Source organism: Hippocampus comes, unplaced genomic scaffold (genome assembly GCF_001891065.2).
Source record: "Hippocampus comes isolate QL1 unplaced genomic scaffold, H_comes_QL1_v1.1 scaffold135, whole genome shotgun sequence".
NCBI lineage: Eukaryota > Metazoa > Chordata > Actinopteri > Syngnathiformes > Syngnathidae > Hippocampus > Hippocampus comes.
The window spans coordinates 1,243,752-1,256,000 of NW_017805583.1; the positions used below are offsets into that span (position 1 = coordinate 1,243,752).

The 12,249-nt window shown below is 40.8% G+C and overlaps 1 protein-coding gene across 4 annotated transcripts in view; it reads left to right on the top strand.

Moving 5' to 3' along the window:
* Positions 1-12,249, top strand: part of grb10b (growth factor receptor-bound protein 10b) — a 75,236-nt gene that overhangs the window by 49,847 nt on the left and 13,140 nt on the right. For all 4 annotated transcript variants that reach the window (XM_019880036.1, XM_019880034.1, XM_019880035.1 and 1 more), the window contains one exon: positions 9,640-9,796. In XM_019880036.1, the coding sequence (XP_019735595.1) occupies positions 9,640-9,796 (157 nt within the window). The remainder of the gene's footprint in view (positions 1-9,639; positions 9,797-12,249) is intronic.

The window sequence follows — 12,249 nt, forward strand, 5'->3', positions numbered from 1 at the left end:
TTCGGAAAAAAATGTTTTATTTTAGTTTTTATTAGTTTTAGTATTTAGTATGCTTTATTTTATTTTTTATCAGTTATTTTTTTATATCATAACACACATGATATTAATTGACAAAAACAAAAATTAAGGACATTTTATAAACTGAAAACGTCGTTTCAGGTAGTTTTCGTTTTTCCTCAAAACATTTTTGTTTTTATTTTATTTCATTAAGGAAAATATGTTTTTCAATTTTCAATTTCGTTTTTGTTAGCTATAACCTTGGTAACAAGGGAATGTACAAAGTTACAAAGAAACAATGTATTAACATGATGTGGGTTTTCCTTTTTGAGATCTATTTGATAAATGTTTTTCTTTCCCTGGTGCTTGTCCTTTTTCCAAGAGCTTCATATTGCTCGCATTTAGTGGATCCAAATGTCTTTACTGCATCGGTTTGTATGTCTAATGGCTAATGGCCTTTTTAGAGGTTCTAATCTTCAACAGAAACCCATATCTGATGTAATGGCTTGTAATGTGCACGCAATTGAGCCGCAGCTATTAATAGAACAGCTGGCAGTTGTCGACGCGCGGGGATGGATGCGTGTGAGCTGCTGGGCGTGCACACACACGCTTGTGTACATACCTCAAGTTTGCGCAAAGCTAGTTCTCATACAGTTCAGTTTACTTTTCCTTTGTCTCTTTGCGCCTGTCTAGTTTCACTCTTGCCGTCTTTGTGTGCTTTTCTGAGGGGATTATGGGTGCATGAATGTGCACGCAGACATCCATATATGTACATAAATGGGCACAGCAGCATATATGACTGTGCGCAGCGTGCGTATTTTAGGGCTTTCATGAAAGCGAGCGCGTGGACATGTGTGGTGCTTGAAGCTCTCGCTGTCTCTCGGAGGGATTACGTCACAGCAGTTATCAGACCTGAGTCATCAGAAAGGTTGAGAGGCCCTGCCCTGCTGCGCTCCTTCATCCAAATGAGGACACGGTTAAAAGACTTCCTGTCTCTCCTTCCCGTCAGTCATTTCCTTCATTTCATCAGTCTTTTTCTGCCCTCATGTCATTTCTTCCTTGTTGCTTTTCTCTCAAGAACATGACAAAGTTGAGTACATCAAGGGAAAGTGTCATTTTGCACAAGCCAGGATGGGAAATGTTCCACTTTTACATCACAACAATTAACTTGCACTTGCATGCAGTTTTGGAAGGTGAAACAGAAATTCATGATTGATAACAGTGAATGTGGCTGGATATCAATTATAGTGATTCATAGGGAAATCACGAGGAATAAAATGGTGTATTTATTCAACACCTAAAACTCAGATACAGTGGTACCGCTCCTTACGAAATTAATTGGTTCTGGAAGAAATTTCTTAACGAGAAAATTTTGTAAGTAGAGATGCGTATTCCACGTAAATGCCCTAATTCGTTCCAAGCCCCCCCCCCCACCACCACCACCAAATTCAGACCAAAATGTTTCCAAAAGCATAAATATGCATCAAAATATGGAACAAATACATGTTACAATTAGATTATTACACAATAAATGAGAGTTGTGCATCATGTAAAAAACAAAGAATAAAGTAAAGAATAAAAATGATGGTCATTTAACTTGTAACTGCGTCTTCATCATTTTTTGCCCTTTTTAGTTCATGTTCTATCTCAGAAATGTTTTTTTCCTGGCGTTTTGTAAAGAACTGATCCAAGGACGTCTGCTTTTGTCGGCTTTTAACAATCCTTCGAAAATGTCCGAGGCAAACATCAGCATCGTGAGCGATCGCCCGACTGGTGAACACTTTTTCTGGGTGTTTCACATTTACGTAAAACTATCGGAACACCTCATGGCCCGAGGGGTGAATGATGAGGACGCTGCATAGACACACATCTGTCTATCTATCCACACAGATAGACACATAGGGTAGAAGTCCCTCTTAGCCAATGGAATGCCAGGATGATGCTCGGTAATAGTCAATGGTAGAGCGGTTATAAGAATGTGGCGTTCAGGAAAGTCGGAGCTGCGAGAAGCAGGCCGTACTGTATTTTTACCTTTCATATCTTGAAATTTCTTTCGTAACAAGAGGCAATGTTTTCCCGTTGAGACGTTTCGTAGCTTGAAAATTTTGTATGAAGAGACGTTCGTAAGTAGAGGTACCACTGTCCTCCAAATTACGATCATAGCATGCTCATGTCCATTCATCCCCCGCACATTGAACTCTTGTGTCTTGATTGAACACTCTTTTCTTTTTGTCAAGTACATGATGACCTTGTAAATATCACGTGAAATTCATGCCTCTTGCATATATCCACACCTTTGCTGCCTTGCATCTTTGCACACATTCAAACTGTGAATAACCATCCCTCTTATCTCGTTATCATATCATCTTACTTTGTTTATTTATTTATTGTTATCATCGCATATCTTAGAACTTATGAGGCTAAACTGAGACCTCTCGGATGGTATTGCATGCCATATGATGTGGAAATGTCTGTTCGCAACTGTTTAAGGATAACTCGAAAGAAAAAAAACAAACTGAAATTCAAATAGTAGCCTTTTCATGGATTGCTCCACCGTAATGGAGCAATCCATGGTTGCACATGGGTTTGCCAGCCTATACTGCAATGAATGTTTGAAGTTTTTTGTTTTGTTTTTTTTTTTCGTTTTCAAAGGAAGAATATGAAACTTGAGATGGTTAGGAGTGCCAACAATATTACGTCAATACGCCATACGGTATTTTTATAGTACAATAGACCAGGAAACAAGTCCAAGAAGATCAGTAGCGTTGTAGCGCGGAAGACGTCACAGTGATTACATGAACGAGTGTGGCATGTGGCAGCGTACAGGGTATGTCACTATTTTGATACCTAATTGAAACCTTTTTTCATGGAATCAGATGCCATTGATATTTGTACTTGGAATGCTTATACACACTGCATAACTGAATTAAAAATGAATCAGAATCCTTCCCCCTGTGACGTGACATTTTCACCATGAAAGAAATACGGTATGAGTTCTTTTGTTCTATCAGCAAAGCATGTTGCTAGAAATTACTACGCTGCCAATGTATTGCGCTGAACTTTTTTGTCAAATTAACTTCTAACTAAATGCTCATGGCATCTTGTTATAAACAAACAGTACCACAGTAGTCACTAATCTGGGTGAAAGAGGCTAATATGCAGTAATAGTGCAGCGTGATGGCATTACCAAACTGAAAGATTATGCTTCATCAGCAAATGTTGGATCACATCCAACCCAAATTATTCCACACTCATGATTTGTTGGCATGTTAAGGTGCAGCCTCTGATCTTTGCACAATTGCCAGTGAAGCTCAACTGATTGAACAACTGACTTTAAAGGCATACTTCAGATTTGCACGCCACTTGCCGCAGTAAAAAGTTAATATTTTGTCTGTAATTAATTTGATAACTTAATTCCTTTTCATGTACATTTAATAACTTAAACATGTCACTAGATAACCATCACGTGTAAACATCTACAACGTTAATCCTGAAAGAATAAAACCATATCGTTTCCAGCCAGTGTTATGAAATCAGTCTACCGAGTGAGATTCGACTTTTGATGTGAAAAACGCAGTGTAAGATAGTGTTTTGATGGCACAAACTGTGCACGCATGTAAAATTAATGGAGCCGTCCTTTAATATGGGACAAGAGAATATGTTCACCATGAGTCCTTTTGGATCATCGGGATCCCTTAGACCGGGGGTCGGCAACACGCGGCTCCAGAGCCGCATGCGGCTCTTTAGCGACATCTAGTGGCTCCCTGGAGCTTGATAAAAAATGTTTGAAAATGGAAAAATATTTTGATAATAGGCTAATATAGCTCAAATAGATAGATACATGTTGCAGCTCTGAAAAAGGAGAGCTGTGGTGTTGTTTTTTTAAAATGTACACTTTATTTATGCTTTTAACAGTCTCGACAAACACAGACATGTCTGCGTCCGACTCCGTGCCTTCTCTCTTCTCGTTCGACTCGAGAGGCGTTCAAAGACAGCCTCCGAAAAACGGAAATTATTGATCACTTCAGTGACACTAAGAAAAGGGAAAATAATGCACCAAAACAAAAAAATCAAGCGAGGAAATCACAAAATAAATTCTATGGAGGCGTTTGTGAACACACAACAAAGGAATGAATAACATAAACAATTCTGAGACAGTCCAGTCTCCGACATACATAGAGCATGTGTTTCATTCATTGTAAGTTTTATAGAAGGCTTTTATTTTTTTGCGCCTCCAGACATATTTGTTTTTTGTTTTTTTTTGTCCTATTTGGCTCTTTCAACATTTTGGGTTGCCGACCCCTGCCTTAGACTCAGCGCACCGTATTAAAAGGCGTAGTGTCAGTTACGGGTGCTATTTCTGTATTTAACAAGACACATTTTATTATCGGGCGCAGGCATGATAAAACGTATGCATGCATGCACGCTAGCGTATGTTTTTAAAAAAAGCAGAGGGAGAAAAACTAGTTTGGTTGTACTTTATTGAAGTATTTAACAATGTATTCACATTATTTTATTTAATCAGTCCTCATCCTCAAATCCATCAAAGTCCTAATCTTCTGTATCAGAAATCACAAAATCAACAGCTAGGCAAATTCACAATCAAACATTGTCAGTCTCGTTGCCGTGCAGCTCCTCAGAAATAATGTCGGCTTTTGCGAAAGCTCCAACAACAGCGCAAGCAGACACATTAGCCCAAGCTTCCGCAATCCAATCAGAAATTTTGGCGCTCGCAACTTCACTTTGTCCGTTTCTGTCCGTTACCATGGCAACAACGCACACCCGTCAAAGCCAACTATACGCACTCAGTTGTTCGTGTTGCTATCGAGCAGTTCACCAGGATGTCGAAAGTGAGCGGCACCTCGACCATGTTGGTGATGTGGTTGTGCTGGATGTGTTTGTCGTTAATGTTTTTGTTGTATTTCAAAATGCAAGATATGCTTGTCCCTCGTCGCTTGCCGTAGCCCAAACGGTTCTGTAGGAATGTGGGGATTGGTTGAGAGAACAGTCGGTAATGGAAGCCAAGTGAAGCCGACAGAGCAGCAGAATAAAGGATTAAAATCTCCCAGAAACATCTTTATTTAATGCCACGCAGAACATAACACCTTTTACCGCAGTCGGAGCGGAAGATGGCCAGCGTTTCCTTATAATCCGCTGGATGTTGCTGCACAACGGTCGCCCTTTCATTGTTTGAGGCGCAGTAGTTTTGCTCTCTAACATTGACATAATCCATCTTGGTCTTGGGTCAATTATTTTGACCTGAGACCTGACATTAAGTGACAATCCTTTACATACCAAAGACACATCGGATCCATATTCAGTTTCACAGTCTGAGAATTCCTCTTTGAAAGAAACTATAAATATCATTTCTGTCTTAAAAACTGTTTAACACAATGAGAATTTTGTGACATTGTGTATTGCAGAATTGTTTCAAGCCATTCAGCGTAGGTACTGTACGTAGCGGTTAATGGTTTTGACTGAAACCAGTATGACATCATACATGGTGCTTGCAGCCTTCTTGGGACTTACCCTTTCTGGCTAAGAATGATTCAGATGAGGGCGGTACGTGAGCTAGGTGTGGTGTCGGGGGTTTCTGGTTTTCACACAGCTGTGCAATATGTAGTTAACCATACACCGTAAAACAAACAAAAGACACACACACACACACCAAATACACAATTTGTATTTTGGGGTCTATAACAGTAATTGAAGTTGGAACAATTTTAAAACATAAATTATTGATATTTATGGCACCACTGTTAGCACAACAAAGCTAGCAAATTCTTCACTCCAAACCAATTTGCGGAATTGTTTTGACCTTTATGTTTAAGTTTGATGACAATATCTTTGACAATTAGATCTGTAATCTCTTATTTCCTTGTTGGAAATGCGGTAAAGCCCGTTTTGATGTTAGTAAAGCTTAAAAATATTTTGTTGATTTGTCCAACTTCAAATTTTAAGCTTGCTGCCGTGAAATTTTGAGTTCACTCGACTTTTTTTTTCTCAAATCCCCCGCCAAAAATCTTGAAAAAGAAAATGGGGACAGTGATTGGAAGCATACATGCTCCACATTCTGCCGGACTGTGTCATTAGAAAGTGTGACTGTCTACCATCTTTTACCTCCCACTCTTTGGCCATTACGTCTCATCTCGTTTCCCTGTCTACCCCCCCCCCCCCCCCCCCCCCCACACACACAAACACGTTCCCTTTTTCTCTCCCCTCCCCAATTCCTGACTCCCCTTTTCCCTCCTTCTCTTTCTGAAGTGTCCACTTCATACAGTAAATGAAGTTATATCTCTTCACAACCACCACTTCCTCATCCTTTATGCCAAACAACGCTTACTCGTGGAGCACACCTCACACACACACACACACACACACACACACACACACAAAAAAGTTGCTTCAAGGCCGATATGTAAGCGTAGACTACTTGCCCCTTGCCCAGACGGGGTGTGACAGGGATTTTGTCCGGCTCATGCTGTAATAAATATCTTAGTTTGGCGGGGGAAATAATATATTTTTTAAATGTTCCCATATTTTTCTTTTTGTTCTTTTTTTTTTGGGGTGGCGGCGCGGGGGTCATGAAGCTAGCCACAAGGGGTGAAGATGAAGGTTGGGGTTCTCAAGTGCTGCTCCAGGTTTATATCATTTCATGTGCTCTGTAATGAGTCTTGCTAGTGCAGAGCGTGGCTGCGAGATCTGACTCCGGAGTTCAAAGTTAAGCCACGGGGAAGGATGGAGGGATCGTGGGAGAAAAAAAGGAGGGCAAAGACGCCGAGAAAACAGTCAGCCCCAACAAGCCCTCACTTGAAAACTTTTGCTGGCAAGAAAATGTGAAACTTTTTTTCCTTTTTAAACTCTATCTTGTCCTCCTCACTGGCCCAGCTAGAAAGACATCTGAAAAAGTTAGTCTGCCCATGACTGCGTCTGTGTGTTTGTATGGTGTGTGTGTGTGTGTGTGTGTGTGTGTGTGTGTGTGTGTGTGTGTGTGTGTCAGCTCACCGTCTGAGTTTGTGTGGGAATGATTACATCAGCCTGCTGGTGTCTTATGATTGGTTGGTGAGCGTGTGGTTTGATTCACTGCGCCTTGGAGCCGGTGGCTGAGGCTGTAACCCTTTTGAGAGAGACAGAGGGAGGGGGAAGAGAGAGGTAAAGCAAGATAGTTGTCAGACTCAGCCGGCACTGCGAGCGCAACACTTTACCTGCTGCCGTCTACTCCTTGTGTCTGTTGCGTGAGCTGAAGCGGACTGAGTTCTTTGGTTTGCTTGGCAGCTCCGGTGGCTTGGCAGATTGAATTGTGCATGGTATGTGACAGGCCGCACTACTTGTCAACTTGCTGGCATTATATGCCTTTCTCTTTCCGGACGAGAGAAGGTGACAGCTGGATTTTCCGTCCCAGTGTGAATGTGTGTATGCGTGGACAGACAGGCCCCTTCCAAAAATGCCTTCGTGTTCCCCGGACTGCTGCCTATTGCGGGCCGTGGAGGTAAGACCACTCTCCATCTGTGTCTCGCCCTCTCTAGCAGCCTGCTTTTTTGCACTTTGGAAGTCCTGCTACGCTTAGACTGCGCTGACAAATTGACTTTGTGTCCACTCAAGGAGGACCCTCGACAATTTGTCTTTTTTGGGGGGGGGGGGGGGACCAGTGGCGGGAAACTGTTAAACCTGTTTTTTTTTTTAATTTATAGTATGTTATCTGTGTCAACTGGTTTGTGGCTGGATTCCTCCACAAGCTGAGTAGGCTCCCCCAGTTTTCAATATGTGATGATTGTGACTGCATGGTTTCCTTGTGCTGAGCCAACCTGTGGGCAGTTATTGGAGGTTCATTTAGGACTACTCACCCTGCTTCATTTCCTGTAACTGGCAGTTGGGGGGGAAGCTCTTGGTAATAAGGCGGACTGGCAAAATATTATCAAATATGTGTCCATAATCCTTTTCTTTATTCCTGGATACCTGCATGTATTTCTGCAATAAGCATTGATTTATGACTTCCCTTTATCCTTAAGTGCTATATATGCTGTGCATACAACTAATAAACCATTTTTTTCTTGTTCAGTGTGAATTGTGATACTCTGTTTTTTTCTTTTATTATACTTATCCTGGACACCTGAACAGTCAGCTGAGAACCAATGCATCATAAAACCCGGAGAGACACTAATTTGTTTAACGGCATTTGGAGGTTTAGACACATGGAAATGCACTGCACATAGCAAGAGGTGATTCTAATACCTTGGTTATATTATTACCAACACGAGAGTAACAGAATATCCAGAGACCTCATGCATACTTTTTGGTTGAACTCTTGTATTGGATCTCACTAGTTCGCACGTGGCAGCGCGGAGGAGTAGACAGTCGTCTCCCTTCCAGTCGAGAGGTTCTGGGTTTGAATCTCGGCTCTTGCTTTTCATTTTCTTCAGGTTCTGCGACTTCTTGCCACAATGTTGCCAATGTGAATGCAAACTTGAGTGGTTGTTTGTCCATATCTTCCTTGTGATAACTGGCTACCAGTCCAGGATCTAGTACACTGCTTCTAGGCTCCAGGTTACCCGTGACCGTTTATCCATAATATGGATAAGCGGTCTTTGAATAGGGATGGATGGTTGGCGGGGGTTTTTTTTTTAACTTAATGAAGTTTCTGACAAGTATATAATACAATAATAAATATAAATCCTGTGCTTAAGAAAATAAATTGCATCTTTAGGGATGCTCCGATCAATCGCTGGCCGATCATTATCGGACATCATCAAAGTCTTTAATAGCCAATCGATCACTCTAGTGGGCAATTGTTCTACATTTCACATTTTATTATTTTTTTAAAATAATGACAAATGCAGACTATTAGCGATGGTATCGCATTGACTTATTGAAATGTATGTTATCTACAAAAGTATTTTAGGTCATGCGGGTGGGCTAACTTCTTGAACTAAGTCAGGAATCTGAATCCAGCAATGCCCAAAGCACAGCAAATTTAAACAAGGAATTGGACTGGATACCATTATTTCACACACAACCTGAAGTCACATTTTTTTGTTTAAAACAAACAGTGACATAATTGTTAGCGTTTAAATATGACACACATTCGACGACTGGTAGCAGAAAAGAAAGTCCTCCTTATAACATTATTAATTAAATATGTTGCCCCACACAAGGCATTCTGGAAACCGAGTGGCTAGCTAGATCGTATGACACACCTGTGGAGTGTTGATGCATTGCATTCTGTTCATCGGCATCACAAAAATAACGATGTGTGCTACTGCATTGATGGCACAAATTTGAAAAAAAAGAAGAGATTACACACTGATTTGCCCTGTGATGTGTGACATGAAGTATTTTCATTCCATTTGGTAATTTGGTTGCATTCTAATTGGAATACAAGGCTCTATGTGAATGTGACCATTGATTAACTTCGACCATTGATTAACCAGCTGCTTTTCCTTTGGGGAAAATAATTATCCAAATGTCCTCCTATTTTCTGACGTTCCAGACCAACATGACAACTGAATCATTTGTTTGTGGATTTTCTATGCTGTCAATTTGAAATAATGTCCTGTTTTTGAATAATAAAGGAATAATGATTCTTGAGCAGTGACATTTGCTTCAAATTGTAATATTTTGATATTTTGTTTTGCCTCCTCATAGATTGTTAAGATCTCCACCGAAGACGGCATGGGCAAAGTGGTGGAGATCCCAGCCGACATGACGGCCAGGGACCTTTGCCAGCTCCTGGTTTATAAAAGCCATTGTGTAGACGACAACAGTTGGGCACTTGTTGAGCACCACCCGCTGCTGGGGCTAGGTGAGTGCCTGAACCCTGCACAAAAGACACAAGCACACATATGAGCAGACCCTCACGCTTGCCCCTGGAGAAATCTCTCGGCTGGGCCGAGATATGCGATGCATTCAGACACACGCACAGGTGCATTCATGCTTGCATACCAACATACTCGGGCAGACAGGCAGGCTAGGAACATATTCTCACGCAGGCATGTAGTGAAGCGTGAGTGCATGCACTTACTATGCAGCGTATGCACGCATTGTGCAGATATACTGTTCTGCGAGCCGATCGAATGAGTTTAAGGGCTCCATGCACACAATTAAAAGGAGCCCGCACTCGGCGTTGTAAGGAATATGTAGGTTTAATGTTATATATTGATTAGCATTTGGGCTAACATTGTGCTTGAGGTCAGAGTCGCTGTCGCCAATTAAGTGCCGCTTGGAAATGCACTACGACATCAATTTTTAAAAGACCTGTCTGACTTGGCTGCTCAGAAAGAAAGGCAAAAAAAAAAAATGAGTGTGACGGATTTAAGAATGGGTCTTTTACAACGCTTCTTGAAATTGCAATGACTGGAAATGAAGACAATCCATCCATCTGGGTGGAATTACAGCAGGGTGCTAATTGAAGCAAAAATCACCAAATTTGGTCAATGGAATTTAAGAAATTCTCCAAACTGAAGAAATTCTTGGGCAAATCCACTTTTAAGTATAGAAAAGAAGACTGGTGGGTGTCACTTTGAGATTTGCCCATTGGCAAAAGTCGCGAATGCCATAAATCCTTTTTCCGATCCTTCAGAACTCTGTGAGGCCCGTCGTTCAGGACGCAACATTTTGGGCTGTACCGGAATAATTCTGTACAATGCCTGATTATATTTTCTCGTATATCACTGAAGGATTCCAAATTTTAAAAAGTGAACATGATGAATTATAAATTGGAGCTGATCAACATTATAATGTAACCTTAACAGCCTTGGCCCGGTCGACAAACACACTTAGTGCCCATGTAATGTTTTTCACCCAATTCTATTAATTTGCTTAACAAGAAAAAAAAAATGTTCACATGAAAGCCTTCCCAAATTGGAAGTATTGAGACCTTAAAATATAATTCAACTGAAAACAGTCGTTGTACTTTGCTAAAAAGCCGTTTTTGGGTACTGCACATTTGTGATATCGTCATTGTTCTGTCCGTAAGGTTCTTCATTGATGGACAGACAGCATCCCAGTGCAGTACTTGAGTCACACATTGACTCCAATGTATAAGTTATAAAAAGGGTACAAATGGTTTATTCCAGAGGTTCATTAAGGTGTGTGAACCTGTTGCCTTTGTTTCGGACTTTGAAGCATAAAAATGAGGGTGAGGGAACACAGCGTTGCCCCAGGGGAGAGTGATTATAAAGCATTTCTGGAGCACAAGCTCATTCTGTGCCTGGGACTCCACAATTCAAACATTGTGAGAGAAGGGCTTTTGGGAGGTTAATCTCATGTAGAGCACAATGCCAACTGTAAAAGCATTTTTTCCATAATACCATGCCTGCTAACATTTTGCCACTGCCTATTATCATAACATTTTTCCGAGATGTGCACATCCTTATGAAAGAATATACAGTACATTGCATCATCCAAGTTTAATTCTATTTTGCAATCATCCATGATCTGATTACTTTTTCTCATCAGTGCAGGCAGCCAGCACGATGCTGCCAAACACATTTAACTTTATTTGTTTTGAATGACATCATGTGTTGGCTCAGCTTCTTTTTCTTTCTATGGTCTGGCCCAGCTGTGTCCACCTGAATCGATCCCAGTACTGTTTCGTATTTCGTGTTAAAAGGCGTCCAAGTCACCTTGAAATTCACATTTTCAGGGTGACTTCACAAAGTGAAGCTGGAGGAAATCAGGAGAGTGGCTGAAATCGTAACGCTTGCAATTTTGACAATTTTAAGGGTTAATGAAACTGTACCAACATTATTTCATGTGTTTCTGGAATGCATGAGAAAATGATGAATATATGCTCTTGGCTGTGACAATGCTATTCCTTGCAGCGGTGCATACTCATCATTATAGACAATAGAATGCCCCAAATCCTTCCTAAATAAAATAATCATAATCCAGTCAAATAAAAAAAGGATTAGAAAAGTGCTGCTTAAAAAAAAAAAATCTGCCACTTTTGAAACACAAACAGGAATTCTTATCTGACTTGAAATTGTATTGTCTGCTCACTACTTTGACAACATTGACACCTCAAGACAAGCGTGGAAATGCAAATATGTGCTGAGTCAAGGTCAGTCAAGTGGACCCGACAATAAACCTGTTTTACTGGGTCACATTAGCTTAATTTTACGTTCAATGCCTTTGCCACTTGCACTTGAGCAGAACCAATTAATAACTATTTGACATACTGAAATTCCAAATCTGAGGTCAACTGTTTTGAATTACATTTCTCCCCGTGGAATATATTTCACACACGATGGTCCT